The sequence below is a fragment of the Manis javanica genome, chromosome 6, assembly GCF_040802235.1.
Source record: "Manis javanica isolate MJ-LG chromosome 6, MJ_LKY, whole genome shotgun sequence".
NCBI classification, from domain to species: domain Eukaryota; kingdom Metazoa; phylum Chordata; class Mammalia; order Pholidota; family Manidae; genus Manis; species Manis javanica.
Window position 1 is genome coordinate 62,199,656 of NC_133161.1, and position 24,423 is coordinate 62,224,078.

Sequence of the window (24,423 nt, forward strand, 5' to 3'; positions counted from 1 at the left end):
TTCTGATATCCTCAGTGATTGGTGTACTTTCTGAATGTCTCTTTGGAGCAGCATAATCCTCTCTTGGGTCTTCCTTTTCCTTACATGAGGTATTTACTCTGGCATGTCCCTTCCCTCCCTGTTTGCCTTGGACATTAGGCATTTGCATTCCCATCCCTGTTTCTCCAGGCTTCTAGGAACCACCATTGTCAACCCTCCGTTTTAGTCCTTGTCAGAGTGTTAAATTCCACATACTTGGAGTGTCCCCCAAGTTAATAAACTCTATTTTATCTTGGCTTATGTCTGGCTCCTAATCAAACACTCTCAAAATCTAGCCCTGTGGATATTCTTCTGGCTTCTACCAGTATATACATCCTAGCTAATTCTTGCAGCTCCTTTTGCTCTCTTACTAAGCCCAGCATATCCTAGGCTGACTGAATGCTGCAACTTAATCCTAGTTTTCAGCTTGCAAACTAGGGGTGGGATATGGCAAGCCTTGTAGGAAAGAGAGTGTTCCAGCTCTTGAAAGGGAGGGCTGGGCTGCCTCTGAAATCTTTTGAGAATTCAGAGGAGTCTGGAGAGACTTTGGGGCATCCACCCAAACTTGTCCTAAATACCAGGCCCCAGGGTTTCCCAAGCAGAACTCTGTTCTTCGCACAAATTACTTGCTTTGGTTGATCATTCAGTCACTGCAGTTTCAACTTTAACTATTATGTTTTCAGTTTAATCTTCACCTTTCTTTCCTACTGGAGAAAAAGGTCCTTGGAGATAACGGTCTCTTTTTAAAGACTCTCAGCCTTCATATTTAGTTTTCAGTTGTTTGTGAAGGACCCTGTACCTTGTAATTATCCATCCATAGAACACTGACACAGCTCATGATAACTGGTCAATTCTGATGCCCTTAGATACGTTGTTCCTTTGTCCTTTTCAAATGCCTGTAGCCTTGCATTGGCCAACATGTTCTACTCTACAGAAACAAGTCTCCCAAGTCAGCACTGGTGAAACATTTTAATAATTGGTCTACTACCTTGTGTCAGGGACTACCGATGCCTCGTGTGCCACCTAGGAAAGGCTCCGTATGGTAAGGGTTATAGTGCTGATCCATTCCCAAAACCCAAGAAAGATTTGAACCAAAAAAATATTGTATATATTTTCACCTGATACTCAAAGCAAGGGATCCAACTATTTGTAGCAGATCTTTATTATTTCCAGTTTTGAATGAAATGGAGAAACCATGGGATTAATTTTCTTTCTGTGAAATGATTAGAAATTTAGTATCTGCCTCCTCTCACCATGCATACCTACCATCCAGCAAACGTATCAACCCACAAAACAAAGTGTTTGAAAAGGAAAATGAATTGGAAAGAAAATAGAAGGTGAATATTAGAGTCAGAAATGGGAAAGAAAATCTCTTGCTACTTACTACAAAGGTAAAAAGGGGACTGTTTTATCTTTTAATAATTTAGTGGGTGTGGTAAGAAGGGGGAAGAATAGAAAGAAGCCCAAATTTATTTTGTTAACCCCAAATCTTGGTCAAGTCTGACACCTAGAGGCCATACAAACAGAAATCCTTTGGGTAGTTTTTTTTTACAAGGCAAGATGCATTTATGTGTAGAAAATTATTTGAAGTTTTCATTTCAAAATGGACATTTTAAGATACATCCCTATGTAGCACTCTATCATTGAATAACTTTATACTCCTTTATGTATTACTTTTATTCAGTAAAACTTATGATATTAAAAGTTGTTTCCCTTTCAAGTAACTGATTTTTGGTGATTGACTTTAAATGCTGGTACTAATCACTGAAATCATTGTCTGGGTCACAGATTATGTTTATATGCATATGTTCTAATAAAAAACATATGTGCAGATAGGTATGTACCCTCACTTTCTGGAGTTTGGAGATGATATAAAAAACAATAAAAGATGAATGGGCACTACATGAGAGGTAATAGGTTTGGGCATTTCTCATTTCTAAATACTAAAAAAATATGCTTTGTATTTTTCAACCATTGGTTTGGAAAACTTTTATAACCCTGGCTCATTAATAGTTGAACAGTTCTTCGTGAAAAATGATGAATGGTTTGCTTCATGGCAGGCTGTACAGATGGTCAATTTAATCTGCATCCTTGAGATTTCTCATGACTAAATTTTGACATCGTATCATTGAACATTTGTGTATTATTTATATCATATTCTAGAAAACAAAGATTGCTCTGTCAGGCTATCTCTTGCTGTTTATCAGTTTTATTGATAGGATTTATCCAAGGAGCACTATAGCTTTCACAAAGGAACATGTATCTGAATATATATATATCACTTCTGTCTCCTCAGAGACCCATACATTTTTGTCTTCAAGTGCAGTAATGACCCTGTTATAGAACAGATATATGGCAGTGGTGGTGACAAACGTTTATATGACTTAGTTTCTATAATCTTGTCCAGAGATGTCTTTACTTCTAACTGTGCATGTGTATGTGTTTGCATGTGGCCCTTAAGCTCTGTGTAAATTGAAATTAAAAGAAAGAAACCAGTTGTTGGCTGTTTTCAAACACTGCTACACAATGTTCACCCTAGTATGTTTTGAGTGGTAGCAAATTCTGACTTAGAAGTGGTCCTTTGCTCTTGTGTACAGTGCTTGAAGTTGTAGCTAGAATGTTTAAACTCTTGATCAGTTGAGTAATTGTCATTCAGCCATGGATAAATATAAAGATCAGTATCTTAAATTTTCTTTTGACATTAGGTTATTAAGTGTAGCATCTGAGGGTTTTTGAAAGTGCTAAGTAATTACCCCACACATTACATAGTACTAACTTGACTCCTTAGAGACTGTGTCTTCTTTGTATAATGAACTTCTTCTTGGTGAATTGACTTGGAACTTCCCAAGAATGTTTAGAATGAGCTGATATCAACGGAGCACTTTCGGTTTGAAATCCTCCCTGTGCCAGAGTTGGAGGGTTTCAGGGCCCTAACAGTATCTGGGAAATAAAAACACACAGGATAGGAAAACACTGCTGAAGCAAGTGCTCCCTCAGGGAGACCCTATGTTAGTTAAGAACGGGCTTCCTTTGTATCCCTTATCAACCTATCATCTTTTGATTGTTGCCTGTTTTTCACCAGGAAAGGAATAGTAATCCATACTAGGTTATCTCTCCTAATCACAGACTCACAGAGCTAGGGCTCTCTGAGCTTTTAATTCCCTTTTAGAGGCCTAACAGTGTGGAAAGTAAACAAAGACTGAATTTGCAACCTTCAACATTGCTAATTTCCTCTGATGTCAGAATACTTAAACAGGCAGGACCTCGGAATTATTTGATCAAACCTGCTTTTAATCTAATGCATGCAAGAAGGGCTGTGTCTGGAATGATCTGCAAAATGACAGGCGTCCCAAGAGAGCTTTATGGAAGGTTTCCTCTTTCAGAAAACAGTAGCTTCCTCCTTTTAAACTCTTAGGTTGCCTGTGTTGATGGAGTAAATTCATAAAGTAGTTTTCCCGCTTTTAAAATTTTATTTTACTTGGCCAAATATTGCTGACCGGATGTGAATGGTTTTCTTTGACTTTCTGTTTGCTGAGTTTTTAATTGGCTAAATGTCTTGATCTTATTTTAGCTTTAGTAGGAAATGAATTAATTGTAAGAGGTTATTATGGGGGAAAGAGAGAAAGAAAAAGGCAAAACATTATCTGACTTCACACACATTCCCCTATTACTACTGGTTTAAGAAACACTACTGGTTAAGAAACACAAAGAACAAAAGACCCAAACTCATTAGAACATTTAGATTATGAAAGGCATTTTTCTTTAGAGAAATTAGTGTCAGGGAATTTTAAGTAAAGAATTTATTAATTTGGAGATGTCCAAATAATGGAAACTCACTGCTTCCTTTCATTTCACTCTCTGTGTGGATACTTAAAGGTAGTATGTTTTTGACAGAGAGAAGTAGATAAAGGGCTTACTTCATATAAGAAATACAATATTCTGATTAGTTTTGGTAAAATTTTATCCATGTAACTAGATAGCTTTGTGAATACTTATTAAGTACTAACTCAGTTTAAAGGCTACTAAAAGACAATGTACTTTGATTTGTCACAGTAGTACTGCTCATTGAGAAGATTACTAAATAAAAAAAATTAAAAAGTCTTTCAATGCATTTTGACAGCACTGTAAACATCTCTGCTGTTTTACTTTGTTTTTTCACATCTGGTCATAAATACTGCTTCCCAAATAAAGTAATTCAGATGGTACCGCTTAAATGTAAATTATAAACCCTGATGCTTTGTGTATATATACACTAAGAACAAAATGCCACTAGATGTAGCATTCGACTCCTTGGGTGACGATGAGTTTCAGTGCCTGTTATTTGTCATGCAGGAACCTTTCGGGCGGTGATTCTTTTTATTGGTGTATCCTTGCAAACGTCTGTCCTCGCACCACGTGCACGGGGGTGGCCGGGCGGGGGCGCGGGGTCCTGGTGTCCCCGCTCCCCGCGCTCGCTCCCTTTCTCGCCGCCGCGCGCCCGCCGCCCCCGCCTGCAGCCCGTCGCTCGCGTCGGCGCCCGCCCCCTCCTCGCTCCGGCTGGCGGCGGGGGCTGCGCGGCCTCCCGGGCCTGGAGAGCCTGCCCAGTCAGCTGAGCCCTGCGGACGGCCGCCTCCCTCGCCGCCGGGACCCGCACTGTGCGCGGAATGGCAGCCGCGGCAGCATCTCCGCCGGAGGCGGTGGCGGCGGCAGCCCCTGCCGCCGCGGACGCTTTTGTTCCCGGCTGTTAAATGCGCTCTCCCTCCTTTTCACCCGAACTGAACAATAGCGGGAAGAGCTTTGCCTTCTGTAGTCCTCGGCAAGACGTTCGGAGGGCGAAGCCAAACTCCCTGCCGACTGCGCTCGGTCCGGACCCCGGAGCGGCCGCGCGCCATGGGGCTGCCGGCGAGGCGCGGCGCGTCCGGGCGCCCGGGAGCCGCGGGCCCGCGCCGGGGGGTCCGGGTCCTGCCCCCGCAGCTCCTGCTGCTCGTGCTGCTGCGCCCGGGCGCCGGCGGGGCCGCGGCTCGTGGCGAGGCTCGGGGCGACACCGTCTATCTGTGGAAGACTGGTAAGTGCGACGGAGTTCGCCCGCCTTCCCATCTGCACATCTGGGTCCACACTGCGAAACTGCGGGGCCGCAGGAGGGACCCCTGTACTTCCTGATGGCCCGGGTGTGCCGGGATCCTAAGGTAAAAAGTGTGATTCCCTAGGAAGAGAATTAGGTCACGTCCGATGGGAAAGTAAAACCTAACTAAGAAGCCTTAGTGAGCGCTGCGATGCCGTTTCTCTCGCAGCTCTGTAGTTAATGAGGACGACCGACACTGCACTTTCATGATGAAGTGCGGTATTTTTAACCTCTGGATTCTCATTTTACTTGGGAGTTTCCCAGATGTGTATTTGGCAAAGAACAGGTAATCAGTTAAGCCCCAGTCTTTATTTCGTGTTTTTTGCCCAGTGCTGTGATGGATGTGGATGTAGAGTTGAATTTGTTAAGTACAGCTTTGTGGTTATGTGGGACACGTGGAAACAAGCCAGGTGAAGGCAGTTCTAACAGTTAAAGGGAAATGGGGCTCCAGTGAGCTCGCCGAGACCTGTGTAAAGCTCAATTCTAAAAGAGTGATTTGTGGGATTTTTAAAGTGTACAGCTGGTAGGATGTTTAGGTTTAAACTTTTCTTGCCTTGAGAATCCTTTTGCTTTGTTTTCAACCAACCCACAAAAGCAGCCACTAATTGTCCCTCAGACCCTCCAGCCAAAGTGCTGACTAGAGGTCGTAGTGGGGCAGTGACAGGCAGGAAAACAGTACCAAGTGCGGAATTACTTCCCCCTCTCCAGCGGCTCCTCCTCTGAAGGACACAGAGAATTCTTCAGCAGACTTGATACTTGAAATGTTGATAGGAATAAAGTGGGAAATATTGTTCCTATTGCTGAGGGCTAGGATAAATTATGAGGTTTTTTTTCTTTTTTTGTCAATGCAAAAAAAGTAAGTGAAAGGTGCAGTTAGAATGCAGGGAAAGTGTGTATTCATCGTGGAATTTCACACAAGTTACAGAGTAGAGTGCGTCTCTTTCCCAGGCTTCAGCTGTCTATAGCTCCTTAGCGCAGAGATACATCAGTCTACTACTCTACTGGTATTACACTGAATTACACTGATATCCTCAATTTTTAAAGAAGTTGCTTCTAGCTGCAACTCAGGGAGGAGATTGAGCAGACATTTATTTAAAGCCAAAGTACCAAATTGCCTCACAGGGTTGCAAGAAATAACACACACACACGTTTAGAAAAGCCATTTGAGTGTTACACACACACACACACACACACACACACACACACACACACACACACACACATGTTTAGAAAAGCCATTTGAATGTTAGTGTTAACCATTCTTGTTAACATTTGCAGTTTAAAGATCAGTGATTTGTGAATGCCAATGAAATCAAATTAATTTATTTTAATTTAAAACAAAGAGGAAGAACTCTTATTTAGTTAAAGCCCATGGCTTTACTTTTCAAAAGCTCAGTCATAACAACAAGCACTAATCAAACTATAATTTACCATTAAGTGATATTATTTGAATACTGGTAAGAGCTCAGGTAAGTGTTGGACAGAACAGTATTTGCCTGGTTGAAATTTATACTATTACAATAACAAGAGCCAAGCAGTAATTCAGAATGAAGAGTCTAGGCAACATTCCCTGTGCAGCATCTGAGGTGCCAATATATGACAACATAAATGTCATGGTGGGAACACAAGCCAATAAACAATTTAGAATATTGAAAAACTCTCAGGAGCAAGGATATGGAGCAAAGATATGTTCCAGTGCCAGTTCCAGCTCTAGCCCTTATTAGGTAAGAAAGTGGGAAGTTCACTTAACTTTAGACCTCTAGTTTTCTCAGCTGCATACAAATGTTATGTCTTCGTCTGACTCTTCATATTGTATGAAGATCAATTGAATGAGCTACAAGAAGGTAATCTGTAAACTTCAAATTTAGGTGCATGTGCAAATATAAGCTATTATGATGAAGATGATAATGCCATCTATTACGATGATCCTCAGTTTGGTGGGAAAAAATGATGAATTAAACTGGAGAGGAGAATGATGACCTCTTTTTTTTTTTTTTCCCAGAAGGGAAAGAGACTATACCATATCTGTAAAGCAATTGAGAGTAGTTGTCAGTGGAAGTAGGGACTCTCTAAAGGAAATAGATACACTGTAAATGAAATTATAGAGATGACAGTCGTAAGTGTTCCCCACCTGATGAAAATAAAGAGTCAGGAAGGGAACTGAGAGATGAAATGAGATGAGACAGTCCAGGATATCTATTCCAGGGGTATAAGCTTAGTCTTGGTATAGCTGATTATAGGGAGTCACATTATTGTTGAGATCATTGAATTAAAGTGATGGAGTGAAAAGTTCACTGGGTGAGGAACTAAGACAAGAACTTTAACACTGTATTTATAATTAACAAGCTATAGAATGTTGGCAAAGTCATCCAGTGACTTTGGTTCTTGGTTTTCTATTTTGTAATATTCATTTATCATAAAAAATGATATCTAAGGGCTTTTTCATTCCTAAAGTGCTTCATATGTATGTACACATATGCACATACCTATACCATGAACACATATATATGCATACATGGTGTATTAATATGTCTGTCATAATATATAAGGTTTATGATGTTATTTATAGTGTGTATGAAAGTTTAATGTATAGTGTACATTATATGAAAACTTAATTAAGTCAACTCACAACAGATAGTTCTTGAGGACTCAACTGTGTGACGTATATGAAGTCACTGTGGTAAAGGCAGACTAGAATATTGTCATCCCTGCTCTCAAGAAACTCGCAGTTGAACAATAATGTAAATATACAACAGTTATGACATGGCATACCATACTCATGAACAAAACACTGTGAGAGCAGAGAGGTTGTTTATCTGATAAAGATGATTGTGGAAGGTTTCAAAGAGGAGTTAATGTTGATCTGGACTTTGAAGGGTGAGGTGCATTTTTACTAAAGGAAGAGTGGAAGTCCATTCCAGCTAAAGGGAACAGAGAAAAATAAAAATAACGGGCATGACAGCATTCTTAGGTCTTGAAGTACAACTCAAGTCCAGGATATTTGGTGTAAATTAGTGGATTTAATGCTAATGAGATGAGTTGGGACTAAGTTGTAGAAAAACCTTCAGACTATGGTAAAGTTGAAGTGTAACCAAATGCAGGTGGAAGCCTTTACAGACTTGGGGTAAAGGATTGACATATTTTTTGCCCAAAATGGAGAGAGATAAATTAAAAGGTTGAGAGGGACTGAGAAGCAAAGGGAAGGAAAAGTAGGACCATAGAAGTGAAGAGTAGTAGAGGAAGTGGGGTCGTCACATTGCAGAAGAGTTTGGTCAGATTTAGGGTACAGAGGACCCAGTGCTAGGGAGAGGAGGAAATAGTGCCATCAAGATCCCATTGTATCTGCACCCAGTTACTTGAGATACAGGATGTGAAAGAAGGAAGAGCAACCTTCCTGGGGATGGGGAAGAAGAATATCAAATTAATTCAGATATACTGACGTTGAGGTAGCAATAATTCATTCAGATGAATAGATCTAATGGGAAAATTCGTGAATGAGTAGGTACTTGAAGAGAAATAGTTAGGCTGTAGGTGTAGGCTTGGAACTCAATATGTATTATATTTCAAAGCATGGTAGGGAGAGTGATCAATAGAAGAAAAATGTTGAAGAGAAGGGCTAGAATACTTCACAGAGAATATTGAGATTTAAAGGGCCATGGGAGAGAAACTAGTGAAAGAACCTGAAAAAGCATGGTCTAAACAGGTCCCAGGAAAATGGCAATAGGTACAAAATGGAAGAAGTATAGTAAATAGTATAAAACATTTCTAAAAGCCTGGAGAGGAATTGTGAAATATTTCAGAAAACATTAAGTAAAGGGAGGAACTGATAAAATAATCCACAGTGTTTTGGGAAAGGACATGTCTAGTAGAGTGGTAGAGATATAAACTTAATTGAATAGTAGATAAGGTAGTGGAAAAGGTATAATCGAGAAAGCTGAATAACCAAGTGGTATTTAAGTGCCTTTACGACATTGTTGTTTTTTTTTAACAGAGAAAAAGCCAGAATATAAGATGTTACAATATTTATTAAAATATAAAAGTTAAATGTTTCAATAGTTTTGTGTCACAGCTATTTGGAAGGTAAATTGTCTGTGTGAATAATTGTAAAGCATATTTCATATACACTGAGGTAAAGCACTTATTGAAAGATGAGTATTGTTATTGATAAGTGGTAGACTTTTAGTTTTTCACATTTTAATATTCTAGAATATGGAATTGTTTCCATAATAATTATGGTCAGCTATAGTTCACCTGGCAATTCTAAATTAAGAATATCAACGCATTGAGCAAAATGTGATTGACTTAACACAAGTCAGACAGAAAATAGGGAAAACATCCAACTTCTATCAACTTCTGAGATGGAGATGTGTTTTCAAGAAGGTCTTAATGAAGCAATTGAATTTATTTTTGTAATAGTGAAACACTGAAATCCAGGAAACAGATGCAAAGTAGCCATTGTTCAGAATTGAGGTTATGAGAGTATTTACAGATGCGGTTTCTCTCAAGAAAGTTGCTTCTTACACTAACACTTTTGAAGTATGTTCATCCAATGCAGGACGATAGTATTAACGATAATCACTGTATCCTTTACACAGTTAATTGTGTGTAAAATAATCCCTTGCTTCAGTATAAAATAAAAATAAGTGTTATCCTTTTCTTTTTCTTTCATGTGCTTGTACTAATGTAAAATATTCTGCAATGTGTATGGAAAAATGTCAGTCCTAACCCTACCATTCATTAAATAACAAAGGAAAGAAGGATGTCATTCCAGGTAGTAGGGTGGCATGAGGGTGGCACTACCTAATGAAAGTATTTTGCACTTCAGTTGTGCTTACAGTTTCCCTTCATTTGGAATGCAACACAGTTTGCTCATTAAATGGAGGCTGGGGAAAGCACAGAGTGGGCAGAATGTGGGCATTAGTGTCAATTAATCCAGAGCAACATGGATCCAAATATTTTATCCCATGCCAGCTATGAAATCATTTCACCTCCCCTCAGTCTTTTTCCTCCATCTTCAATATAGATAAGTAATATGTATTCCATAGGGGTTTTCCTGGGGGCTAAATATGGGAATGTATGTAATGTGCTAGTAGACTGCTTATTAGAACTTACAGTAAATGGTAGGTTTTATTGCTGCCATTATTCTATTATATAGTACAATGGTTACTTAATTTTATGACCTGGAGCAAGTCCAGGAACGTGCTCTAGCTTTCTCTAAAGCATCGTTTTCCTTTTCTTTTTTTTTTTGTAAATGCACTGGAAATTACAAATTGATACAGTTAGAGTGCTAGATAAATTATAACAAATTATTATAAAGGGAGCTCTGAGGAATGGAAAGAACATGGACTTTGGGATCACACAAACCACTGTTTAAATCTTCCCTCTAGTTGCTTAAGCTCTCTGGCTTTGTTTTTCTCACATTAGGATGGTGACAGTTCTGAAATGAGAGAGCATTTATGAAGTTTTAAAGGTAGTAAATAGGAAGTACCTACCACAGTGCCCTAAACATAGTAAACACTCAAAAAATGTCAGTTTTCTTCCCATTCTTTATCTTTTCCTCCCCTAAAAATTCCATAATGTGCAGGAATTTTCCTGATCCAACACATTTATCTGTCTTCTCCAATTAAGGGACACCATGAAAAATAAACAAAATAAGTCTAGAAATAGAAGTTATTATAGGCTTGTCTTTTTAAAAAAAATTAATTTAGCTATTGTTTCTTTTATGTAGACAGCATGGCCCAAAGACCATAAAAACATTTTGAGCAACAAATTCAGGTTCCTTTTATGCTGTGTCTCAGAGGATGTCTTAAGAATCTGAAATTTCACATTCTTGCAATTCACATTGTCACTTCTGCCTTCCAAATTAAATGCTTTTATAGTAGAATTATTTTGGTTTGTGCATTCTTTAGTTTTAGTTCTTAGTTGATTGTTTAAATAAATCGTTAAGACTACAGTTTATGTCTTGTTTTCCTACTCTTCTTTCTCAGCATACATAGCACAGTTAATGCTCAGAATTCCTTAGTTTACTGATTATTTGGATGAAGAAGTCAAAAGCTCATTCGTTTTGGTAAGCTTTAATATTTCAGGAGACTATGGTAACTCCGGTCGCTCCTTAGGCAAATTGTAGGTAACTACCTGGTTTGCAAAATAAAGGAGGCACCAATCAGGACTGTGATGAAGAGTACTGTAGAATATCACATCCTAGACTTTTCTACCTATTGTTGCTACCTGAAGAACTGTCCTGATGGTGGTAGGATGAGATGCTGACAGTCTCGTCAGGTTACTAGGGAGGTGTGATATGCCTGGGATCCTTTTAGGAGGAAGTGAAGCCTCTCAACCTCTGATGTAAGTTAGAATGGTGACACTGGACAGTGAGGAAAAGGGGGTGTGGAAGCTTCTCAGTCTGGTGAATTTATAGAGCAGCCTCCCTTGAAATGGACACAGAGGCCATCTTAGAGTGGTCCTTAGTGAAACAAGCACTGGGGAAGTGGCAACTGGGAAAATACATCTTTCCTATCACAAGAGCATCATGGAGTGTGAGTTAGAGGTACCAATGAGTCATAAGGTAGAGATTTTTTTCTAATTTTCTTCATCAGAACTTTACACTTGACACTTTAGAATGCATTAAAATGATGAAAAATAAAGGAATTTGGATTTAATCCCCAGGTACCCAGGGAATAAGAAAGGTAATGTTAGAGGAAATGATATAATAGTTAAAAACATATTGGGAAAGAGTGGGGGAAACGTGGATGTACTTAAAACAATGATGTCAAGAAATAATCTTTTGCTTCTGCTACATAATTGGATTGAACCAAAGGATATTCTTTCATCTTCCAGAGCTATTGAGCTAATTTATGTTTTGCATAGTTTGCAATGTGAAGCTATAATCTTTGGGGTCTCATTTTTATTGGTTTCATGTTATTGTATCAAAATTATACTATGAGAAAAGATATATGGGCAGACAGGAAAAATACAAGTGTGTCTCTTTGTATGGACAATAACTTTCAAATGATACATGTAATAGGGTAATATTGAATGGGGCTCTGTGACCCATGAGAAATCACAGAGAGATGGTCCACATAGCATTTACTGAGTGACGTCAGTGAAGTCAAGAGAAGCTCGGTACCACTGCTAACACTGGGGAAGAAAGAGACATTGTAAGAGGTGCAACAAAATAAGGAGAGAAAAGAGGAAACAGTCACATCATCCACATTCTTTTAAACAATATTTTTAATAGGCTTTATTTTTGGAACAGTTTTAGGTTTATGGAAAATGAAGTAGAAAGTACAGATTTCCCACATACTTGCTCAGTCTCTCCCACTTTCCCCTATTATTAACGTCTTTCATTAATTAGTGTGGTACTTTTGTGCAATTGATTAGCCAACATTGATATGTTATTATTAACTAAAGTCCGTGGTTTATATTAGGGTTCAGTCACTGTAATGTACATGGTTTTGGGCAAATATATAATTACATGTGTGCACCAGTGCATGTATCCACTATTACAGTATCATACAGAATAGTTTCACTGCCCTAAAAATTCTCTATGCTTTACCTATTCATCCACCCCCTCCATTTCCCCTTTCCTCCCCAAATCCCTGGAAACTACTGATATTTTTATTGTCTCCATACTTGTGCTTTCTCCAAAATGTCATATAGTTGGAATTATACAGTTTGTAGCCTTTTCAGGTTGATCTCATTTACTCAGTAGTGTGCATTTAAGTTGCTCCATGTCTTTTCATGGCTTGATAGCTCATTACTTTTTATCACTGAATAATATCCCATTGTATGGATGTAGTACATTTTATCCATTTACCTATTAAAGGATGTCTTGATTGCTTCCAAAATTAATGAATAAAGCTGCTACAAATCCCTGGCAGGGTTTTGTGTGGACATAAGTTTTCAACTTTGTTAGGTAAATACCAAGGAGCTGGATTGCTTTACTATATGGCAAGAGTGTGCTTAGTTTTGTAAGCAACTGCCAAACTGTCTTTCAAAGTGGCTTTACCATTTTAATTCCCACCAGCAATGGGCCAAAGTTCCTGTTGGTTCACATCCTCACCAGTATGGTCAATGTTTTGAATTTTCAGCTATTTTAGTAGGTGTGTAGTTATATCTCATTGTTTTAATTTTGCTGTTCCCTAAGGACATACAATGTTGAGCATCACCTTTTCATCTGCTTGCTTGCCATTTGCATGTCTTCTCTAGTGAGGGATCCACATTCTATTCATCATGTGAGTAGAGTAGCAAGAGCAGGTAGAAAGCCTAGGTGGTAGAGTTCAAAGTCTCAGTCCAGGCTGTGCTGCACACGCTCCACTTCCTGTTGCTCTGGTGATAAGACCCACAGTAAGGACAGGTGCTTTGTAAGGATAAAGCACACATGAAAATTAAGCAAAAAATAAATAGAAATGGGCCTACAATTCGTCCGTTTTGTTCCACCTTGAAGACAACACCTTGGGAGAGAGTGTGGGGGTGAAAACACTACCATGAAGTGGAAGAATATGCTCTGATATATTAAAGGTTAGATTGAAGTCGCTGGCTTGTGAGATTTTCAAGTGTATCACACACCTGGTGTTTAGCTGACTGGTCTGGTTAATAAATCAGGTTATTACATATCCACTTTTCCTTGCTCTTACATGGGAGATGCCATGGGCTGGCAAAAAGTTTAAGTGCAATATCCTCCTGAATTTCTAGGGAACAGTGGAGGTCCACTGTCCTGAACCTCTGTAAGTTGACCTGGGAATTGAGTTGTCAAGGCAACCTTCTACTTAGATTGCTCCCATGGACCTTCCCAGGGACACAAAAGTGTTGGACAGCCCAGAATGTGACAAAAATTAAGATACAACAAGATTTTGATACAGGTAACAATGATACAGAATGTGGTTGTTGAAACAGGGACTAGGAAGCAGATAGTTTGTGTGCGTAGCGGTAGAAGTGCAGCACGCTGCCCAAGTACCTAACTTAGAACTATAGGGAGAGCTTGATGGAAAATTAATTTCCCCAAGTAAATGTATCAGGCACAGGCACTGATTATGCAGTGGGATAATTTAACTTACAGTATATGGCCAGTGCAGGGCTTTCTAATTGTACCCCACTGAGTAAAAAATTAACCCTTGGTTTATAATAGCAGTGGCAATAAGATATTCTGAGTATCATAGATGGATGTGTTTGCAAGTATGTTTATAATGTGCCTGATAAAGAATGGCGTCAGAACGCAAACAGTGCCTGTTCGATTTTATTATTTAAATATTATTTTAATTTTCTCCACCAAATTCAGAGAGTGCAACTGTAAATGTCAGAAGGGTCCACTGTATTCAGGTGCTTCCCCTGACAGTGAAAGAGGCTAGCTGCAAGGAATTGAACACATATGTCTTGCCAATGGGTTTCAGCCCCAGGCAAGTTTGCTATGGATTCAGTGTGACCAAAGAAAATGACAACAAATGTTCTTTGGGGTGAAAGGGTTTATTACCCGGCTTGTTCTCCCGGCGGTAGGTCGAGCACGAGTGTCTCTGTCTCTACCTGGAGCACTGGGCCCAGCTCTCTGTATAGCACAATAATAGCTTATTGCCTAAAGGTGTGGAAGAGGTAGCCTAGCAATAGGCCAGTTACATCATCAGGTGGTTTAAGTTCAGTGAGGATCCTGGCCATAGGAACCCCAACTTCCCCACACTCCACCCCTCCAGGATTCTCGCCTTACAATCTACATGCTTTCAATCTTCCACAATGGTCCCTGTGCGAGAAAGCTGGAGCACTTTAACCAGATTCCACAATAGCAACAGGGGATAACAACAACTCAGAGATAATAACAAAAATTAAGATACAACAAGATTTTGATACAGGTAACAAAAATAATAATAATCCTCAAGCCAGAAGAAGTTCCCAATCTATAAAGACCTTAAGGGCAACAAGACACATGTTTTAATGACACCAACATAGGCAAATCTTGTCTATCAGGTAGGATGCATGCAAGAGAGTGGTCCTGTGATAGGACTGTAGCAGGAAGGTGGTCCCTTCCAGGTCTAGTATACCATACTTTTACTCCTTTCCCCATGGGGTTACTGAAGGGTCTATATATATAGTGCTACTGGAGATGCATGCACTGGCCATAATGATAAAACAAAACTCGGTAAGATGCTCCTACCTTCTGGCCATTCAGGATATACTACTGTGACCTTTGGTGGCCACTCTGCTGTTATTCCAGGAATACACAGGAGGCCATCTTTCAGGCCTTGTCCCCAAGGTGCCAGGAGAGCCAGCCATCATTGGTCCATGTGTCAAAAGGTACAAGGCCACATCCACTCAGTGGAGTCTCCGGGGTTCAATGCCGTTGGTGCTGGCAGCAAGATATTGTTCTGGTGGCAGAACCTTGGTTTCAGTGATTCTTCCTTGGTTTGTACTTGCAGTGTATACGGGAGGCAGCCATGTGTGTTAACATGTCTAAGGGGCTCAGAGCTCTCTTTTAGGGTCTCTCGTTCAAACGCTGAGGCACAGTCTATAAGCTGATTACAGCCCACATTGTCTTTTGCCCCGCCTGCAACAAACGCTAATGTAACCATTGGGGTGCATCAGAGGCAGGCTTTCCTTCTAATCAACATATCTGGGCCAATTTATCTGCTTCATCATTTCCTAGGGATGCCAGTGGCAAATGACCTGTCACATGGTATACTGTAATTATTTTAGTCTGACCACAGGCCCATAAGTCTTGCCCCAATTCTTGCCCCCAAAGGGGTCAGTGACCAACCAGCCAGTTGGCATGGTACCAGGTTGGTAGCCACAGGGTCAAGCTGCAATAGACAGCCCAGCTGTCAGTGCAGATAACTATAGGGGAGGGCTCCTGGCTGATCACAAGCCATACGGCCTGCAACTCTGTCCATTGGCTGCTCTTCCCCTCACCATCTTCCATCCATATTGTCTCAGTCTTAGGATGGAAAGCTATGGCCCTCTATTTTGGGGGCTGCCACGGCTGGAACCATCTGTGTACCATGCATCTTCGGGTATAAGGGCTCTTCCCTCCCGATAGGGACTCTCTGCTACTAATGGTTCAAAAGCAAGTTCTTCCTGCTTTTCACTAGTATATGTCACCAGCCCCAATAAACGCTTGAGTTCTTCTCTCAAGGGGCTACTAGAGAGGGCATTACGCTGCTGGAGGTAAGCACTCCACTTGGCCAGTGTGGACGTTTGTGCCACACCACTCCTTGCCTTTTGGGTCCAGTCTCATATCTACCCCAAGATGGGATAGGTGGTTATTACCTTTATGGGGCCATTCCAGTGATGGTTCTATAGCCAGCAATGTGTGATACATGGTAGCCAGTTGTCTTTCTATCAGTGTATGTACCTCTGCCCCTTTCCAGAGTTGTAACCAGAAGCCAACAGGTTGGCAAGTTCATTCAAGCTGCTGCCAGAGACCCCAGCCATAACCATCTTCAGTCACATGAACATCCAGCTCACAGGACCTTGATGGGTCTATCACACTCCAGCCCTGCATGGCCTTGACTGCCCATTTTGCTGTACTAAAGGCAGATGCACATGTCTCATCCCAGTCCCACCTGACACCCTTTCATACCAACTGGTATAAGGGCTTCAGAATTTGTGCCAAGTGCAGGATAAACACTCTCTAGTAGCCTAGAAGGCCCAGAAACTCCTGTAGCAATGCTACAGTTGTAGGGGTAGGAAAGGCCTGGACTTTGTCTATAACTGCTTCTGGTGTCACTTTGGTCTTACCCAACCAGATTATCCCCAAGAATTTCACAGACAAACAGGTCCCTGAACCTTGGTACTGTTCACACCCCATCCTTTCTCCTGTAAATGTTGCAGCAGTCTAGGTGCTGCACCTTCTAGATCTGAAAAAGAATCAGATGTGAGCATGATATCATCAATATAATGATACAGTTGCACCGTTGGCAGTTTCCCCCATGTAGCCAGTCCTGGGCTACAAGTCCATGACAGATGGTGGGGCTGTGGAGGTATCCCTGCAGAAGGACAGTGAAAGACCATTGCCATCTTTCCCACGTGAAGGCAAACTGTTCTTGATTTTCCTGCTCAATGTCAATGGAAAAGAAGGCATTAGCAAAATCTACCACATAGTGGTATGTTCCTAGTTCATGGCTGAGTGTATCCATCAGGCCTGCAATAGAGGGGGCAGCAGCGTGCATAGGGTTATGCCTTTATTCAGTTCTCTGTAATCCACAGTCTTACTCCAGGAGCTATCTGGCTTTTTACTGGCCACACTGAGAAATTGAAAGGACTATGGGTGGGCTTTATAATACCTACCTTTACCAGGTCCTGGAGAGTTTCTCCAATCTCTTTATGCCCTCTGGGCAATTTGTATTGTTTGTTAGTAGTCACCCACTGAGGCACAGGCAAAACTATGGGCAGGTGTCTGGCATGTCCCTTAAGAACTGCCTTCACCACACATACTCTCAGTCTGAACTCACCTCCCTCTTTTAGGGATAGATGCTCTATTTCCAAAGGGATTTGGACTTGTTTCATTCTGCCTTATCCCCATATCCATCTATGATAGTGGGGTTCCCAGGGAACTACTCACGGTTACCATGAATCAGTGAACATTCAGCCCCTGTGTCCACCAAAGCCAGGACATGTTGTATGTTCACTGGGGACCAATGGATAGCTATTTCAAAATGTGGCCTCCGGTTCCCCCCTGGTCCCTCAGGGCAGATACCTTGATCTTCCCCTCAGTCAAACCATATTTCTCAATCATCTTCCTGTGTGGGCTTGAGTGAGGTTGGCTCATTCTCCAGCAGGAAGTCTTGTAAACATGCAGGCTGGGCTCGTGGCTCTGTCTCTGACCTCTGCCTCTTTGGTCTTAATGGCTGGAACTGCTGCTCTGGTTTCAGTTGTTACCAAAGCTCTAGTAGGATCCTATTTGACTTCTGATCTAATTTCCTTCCATCTGCTCCCATCCATATTAAATCAACCCACATCTGGGTCCTTGTAACCTTCATGGGGCCCTTTAAATTCTTCTTGTGAGTAGCAGACCTTATTTCTTTTCATGTTCTCATTGCTTCAGCCTCTCCTAAGTCTGCTACTGTATGTGTCACCTCGCTTATGGGCTGCCCTAAGTGAGGGGAAAGAATGGCCACTAAAGACTCAAAGAGGGATGTACGAGCTGTTTGAAGCACATTATTTCCCATCCCAGTAGTGAAAATCTTTTCATCTGGGCCATAATTCTCTGGACTATAGATGGCTTTTCTTATGCCTAGCTCTCGTAACACCTGTTGGAACTCAGCATACATCTGCCATCTAACAGGAGAGGATGGTAGATCACCCTGATTGAGCCACACAACATGAAGTGCAGCCATAAGCCAATCAAGGAGGAGTGACTCCTTGGGGTCTGATGTGCTTTTTGTAATCACTGCCTCAAGGCAGGCTGCACTGTCAGGGAAGACAGCTTTCCCATTTCTGATCCCTACAAAACAATTCCATCCACCCCTAGGTTCCACAGATGCAGGAGCCAAGCTGATATAGACTCCAAGGGCTTCTGCCTAAACCAGGAGCCCAAATCCACCAGCTCAGCCTGAGTACAGGGGTGGAGCATAGAGTGCTCCACAACCTGGAGAGGAGGCTGCTCTTCTCCTTGGGGAACTTTTAGCTGCTGGGTCTTTATTTTCTTTACAACTACTGGGCATGCTTTCAGTACAGGAGGGGTCAGTGCCTCCAGCACCATCCCTTCATCTTTCCCCAGCTTCTCCATTTCTTGGACTGATGGCACCTTTCTCTCCCCTTCCCTGAGTGCCTCTTCTGTTACAACCTTTACCTTTTCTACCGTGCCTCGCAGCAATGCTACCTCAGTCTTCAGCAACTCTCTTACCTTCACCTCAATGCTTCACAGCTGGCATTCTTGTGCCCCCTCTGCCTGTGCTTCCTTCAGGAGTTTGTCTTTTTCCTTGATGGCTTTTTCCTCCTTCAGAGCACTGCCATCTTGTTCTATAAGGAATCTTTTACCTCTTCAGTGGCACTTCATGCTGGCATTCTTGTGCTGCCTCCTCTCGCATCAATGCCATTTCCTTCTTCAGGGAATCCACAGAAGTTTGCAGCTTGCATTCTTGTGCCGTCATTTCTTGGGTCTTTTCAGGATCATGTCTTTCTCTTCTGTAGACTTTTTTAATACTCTGAGAAGCAGCCAGCTCACAGTCCCTGCTGCCTCACGGGCCCTCTGTCTCTCAAAAGACCTACTTATTATAGCAAGAGCTATCCCTACTGCCTCAGGTATCACCTCTACTTGCCTCCAGTTCTGGGGTGTGGCCCAGTCCTCTAGGAGGCAAGCCACCTCAGGCCACATACCCATTGGGGGACAATCCACTGTCTCCCCATTCACAGGGGCAGCCCACTGAAGTACCCCTCCCATAAGGGCAACCTGTCTTTTTCCTTGGTCAACAATGAACCCTGCCCACTTTCACCAATTGTCTTGCCAATGGGTTTCAGCCCCGAGCAAGTTTGCTATGGATTCACTGTGACCAAAGAAAATGACAGCAAACATTCTTTAGGGTGAAAGTTTTTACCCAGCTTGTTCTCCCAGCAGTAGGTCGAGCACTAGCATCTCTGCCTCCACCCAGAGCACTGGGCTGATCTCTATATAGTGCAATAATAGCCTAATGCCTAAAGGTGTGGAAGCGGTGGCCTAGCAACAGGCCAGTTACATCATCAGGTGTTTTAAGTTCATGAGGATCCTGGCCATAGGAACCCCAACTTCCCACAACATAGTTTAAAATGATACAAATACTGACTGCTAAGCAGTTAAATAAATGTATATTTGTGCACATTTGCATATATGTTTAATAAATGAGAAATTTGAGAACAGACTTTTGAACAAACATGATTCTTACCTAATTTTTTAATTTTTGAAGAATGTGATCTCTAATCTCTCTGTGTTTCTTGTTGCTCTGCCACGCCATAGGTATGATATTAGTATCTACCTTCAGGTTATTTTAAAGAAAACTTGGCATAAACTTGAAGATAGATTACTTAGGTGGTGCCTGGCATATGTAAGTGCCTAGTGTTTTCTCTTATTTGGTGTGACCCTGGTGTGAGCAGCCAGTGACTCACTGGCAAAGGGTTTGTCTCCTGGATCTGTGTCCTTTCCTTCTTCCTGTTTGGACCTGCATATACACTGCAAGCTTCTCTGCATCTGACATTTCTCTGCTTCTACCTGCTGTCAGAGACAATAGCAGAGTTGCAAAACCTTCAGTTTTGCTGTTTGCAGAGTTGTTCAAAGTATAGTTTTAGAAAACAGGAACATTCTGCTTTAGTGTTTTATTTATACTTGTGATTGTGCTTATCTTTGCCATGCAGGAAATGATGGAGGTGTGACTCCTTAAGTGGGACTGTGTGTTCCAAAATTCCTTTGTGTGGAAACACCTAAGTATATTCTTGGCAAGACTTTACTGTTCTGTGATGCTGTGAGTGAAAGGGTGCAGGAAGTGTGTAATGAATGCCAAGGCTTCCGCTCTCACAGTCCTTTTTCCTCTCCTGATGCACATCCCTCCCCTTCCTCATATATGTATACACACACATGTATGTGCATACCTAGATACATACAGAAATACATGTACAAATGTAATCCGCATGCACATAGAAATAGCACAGTCATTTTTGGCTAAATTACTACGCAAGTCTTCATTTTTGTTGTACTGTGGAAATTGTTATACCCCTTCAAATGTGTTTTATATTTACATTACATATGTAATTATAAATACTTTTCACTAAAATATTAATTATACAAAAGTGTATCTTAAAATTTTATTTTAGAAAATTTTATGACAACCTTTATGTTCATCAAGGACCCATTCATATGAAAGATCTTATTATACAAGTCTGCATTACCTTCTAGCTTCCAGCTTTTAAGATCCTTTAATGTCACCATCTTCTCTGTTTTCCTCTCTTGTGCCTGAACATGTTTTCAATCTGCAGTGCATGAACAAATTTCTAACTAGTAGTTGTTTCTAATAGCATCTATCTGCCAGCAAATCCATGAACATAATTTATATAAAGTATTACTTGTAAATAGTTTATGTTGATTTTGATGCATTGTCAGTACTGATAACAGAAACAGGTGGAACAATATGGATTAACTATTATATATATATGTGTATATGTATGTGTGTGTCTGTGTGTTTATATACAATAGTTGACCCTTGAACAACATGGGTTTGAACTTCATGGGTCCACTTAAATGCGTATTGCTTTTCTTTTTTTCTGTTTTTTTATATTTAAAATTTCTATTAAGGTATGATTGATATACACTTTTATGAAGGTTTCACATGAAAAACAATGTGGTTACTGTATTTATCCATATTATCAAGTCCCCACCCATACCCCAATGCAGTCACTGTCCCAGTGCAGCAAGTTGCCAGAGATTCACTGCAGATTGCTTTTCAATAAATATATTAGAAAGTTTTTTGGAGATTTGAGACAATTAGAAAAAAAATTTTATCTAGCTTACTTTAATGTATGCATACAGTATAATAACATATGGTGTATGTATTAGTTGACTTTGTTTTCAGTAAAACTTCTGGTCAGCAGTGGGCTATTAGTACTTAAGTATTTGGATCAAAAGGTATACATGGGCCTTTGCACGAGGGTCAATAACCCTTTCCCTTGAATTGTTCAAAGGCCCACTCTATACACACAGACGGTTCTTGACTTATGATGCTTTGACTTACGATCTTTTGCCTTTAAGATAATGTGAAATCAATATACATCCAGTAAAGACCATACTTTACATTTTTATTTTTGATCTTTTCTTGGGTTAGGGATATGCTGTACCTCCTCTGTCATGATACTGGGCAGTGGCAGTGAGTCACAGCTCACAGTCAGCCACACAATCAAAAGGGTAAACAACCAATACTCTTACAACTGTTCTGTACCATGTGACCACTCTATTTTTCACTTTCAGTATAGTAGTCAATGAATTAACTGATATATTCAACAATGTGTTATAAAATAGACTTTGTGTTAGATGATTTTGCCCAACTGTAGGCTAATGTAAGTGCTCTGAGCACATTAAAGAAGGCTAAGCTATAAGCTAAGCTATGCTGTTCAGTAGATTAGGTGTAGGATAAGCATTTTCGATTTAATGGTATTTTCAACTTAGGATGGATTTATCAGAACTTAACCCCATCTTAAGTTGAGGAATATCTGTGTTTGTGTGTATAATACATGTGTTATAAATAATACATTTTTTCTTAAAGGAAATATAGTTCATTCAGAGCCACTACATTGCACAACTTCAGGGACTCCAGAAACAGTCAGAATTAAGTAATCCTTATCTTCATTAGTTTGTGTTGATTGGGTTCAATTAAGTAAAACTGGCAGGCATTTAGTGCCCATTTTATGCCAAGCTCTGTGCTCTATGCTGGGGAACAAATATGAGTAGCATGTGGACCCATCCCTCCTGAAGCTCCTTATTTCCTACATGTAAATAAGTAATTCTCATCTAGTGAACTTACTGCAAAGTAGAAGCATATATATATATATATATATATACACACACATATATAGGACAGTGAAAGCAGTGATTATCTTATGAGAGACAGGGAAGGGAAATTTTCATAAAACCCAAGTTTGAAAAATAAATCGCTTACAAAATGGACAAAGATTATAGATATATGGAATTCCAGGCAAAGAATAGTTGTGAAGAAATTAAATGTCATGTGTGTCCAGGGACAGCATGGAGTTGGGAATAGGTTGGGGTGGATAGAAAGGTGAGTGCATGTGTGGAGAAGTGAGTGGGAGGGTTACACTGAGCTTGCCAGAATAAGGAGCATGGCCTTTGCTTGATATTGGTTGGCTTGTGGAATCTAGAAGCCCAAGTGTACTTGAATTGATAAGTTATTACCAAGAGTAAAAGAATATATTTGCAAATGTTAAGTCATACATGAATTTATGAATTTTAAAAGATTATTTGTTGTATAAGTGAACTGTGACAACTCTCCTTGCAAACTTTGTATGAGAAATGCTGTCTTTAGATAATGCTAAGTAAACGCAGTCATTTCCGTAGTGGAGTACAGGCATGCCTCATTGTATTGCACTTTGTAGATATGTGCTTTTTTACAATTGAAGATTTTTGACACCCCTGGCAAAGTCTTTCAGTGTCATTTTTCCAAAAGCATTTGCTTACTTCCATTTTAGTAATTCTTGCAGTATTTTAAACCTTTTCATCTCATGATAAAGTTTGCAATCTCATGATAACAGATGAGGAGTTGCTTCTTATGGATGAAGAAAAAAGGTGGTTTCTTGAGATGGAATGTACTCCTGGTGAAAATGCTGTGAGGATTGTTGAAATAACAACAAAGGATTTAGACTATTTTGTAAACTTACAGTTGCTATAGCAGCTTCAGGGTTGAAGAGGACTGATCCAATTTTGAAAGAAGTTCTACTGTAGATAAAATGCCCTGCGTGCTACAGAGGAATCATTTATGAAACGAAGAAGCAACTGATGTGACAAACTTCATTGTCTTATTTTAAGAAATTGTCACATCCACCCCAAACTTCAGCAACTACCACCCTGATCAGTCACGGCCATCAGCATCAAGGCAAGACCCTCCCCCAGCAAAAAAGATTATGTCTCACTAAAAGTTCAGCATTTTTTATCAATGAAGTATTTTTTAATGAAGGTATGTACATCATTTTTTTAGATAGAGTGTTATTGCACACTTAGTAGACTACAGTATAGTGTAAGCATAACTTTTATATGCACTGGGAATCAATTCATTTGACTCATTTTATTGTGATACTTGCTTTATTGCGGTGGTCAGGAGCTGAACCCACAGTTTCTCCAAGGTATGCCTGTATCTTTCAGTTTTCTAGATAAGGGTGATTTACTATTTTATTATTTCCTCTACAGTTTTGATTAGACCAGTGTTAAAATGAATAAACCTTATATCTGTGTACTATTTCTCTGGTCGATCAGTGTCAGAATATAAATATAAATGAGCGAAGTGTACCAGGCATGGGGTGAAGGCTGGTTGTCCCCACACTTCTCTGTGGGAACCTGGTTAATTAAAGAAACGACACCACCCCTTTACCCTGCTGTGGGTCTATCATGTGTTAGCTTTTAGCAATGGGGTTCAATTTTTAAAAATACCTCTTAAGGGACAACATTGTTCACTAAGTACAGTATCTGGTGAACCTTCATTGGATTATGGGGCACTAGTTTACAAGCTTTACCTTTGACAATCCCAACAGGTCTTTAAAAATCTGAAGCTTAACTATAGAGATGGAAAAGATATTTAAAAGGTACTTTTTTGAGTATTAGAGAATGAAGACATGAGAATATATGGAGCAGC

General features: G+C 40.4%; 1 protein-coding gene across 4 annotated transcripts in view; it reads left to right on the forward strand.

Annotated features, from left to right (window-relative positions):
• The first annotated feature begins 4,430 nt into the window (after positions 1 to 4,430).
• Positions 4,431 to 24,423, forward strand: part of THSD7A (thrombospondin type 1 domain containing 7A) — a 435,849-nt gene continuing 415,856 nt past the window's right edge. For 2 of the 4 annotated variants that reach the window (XR_012132273.1, XM_037019842.2), the window contains exon 1: positions 4,431 to 5,062. Coding sequence is in view for 2 of the 4 variants with exons in the window: in XM_037019842.2 (XP_036875737.2) it covers positions 4,888 to 5,062 (175 nt within the window). In the remaining 2 variants the exon portion in view is untranslated. Of the gene's footprint in view, positions 5,184 to 24,423 lie in introns of all 4 variants that reach the window. The other 2 variants (XM_073238769.1, XM_073238770.1) reach the window with 2 other exon arrangements.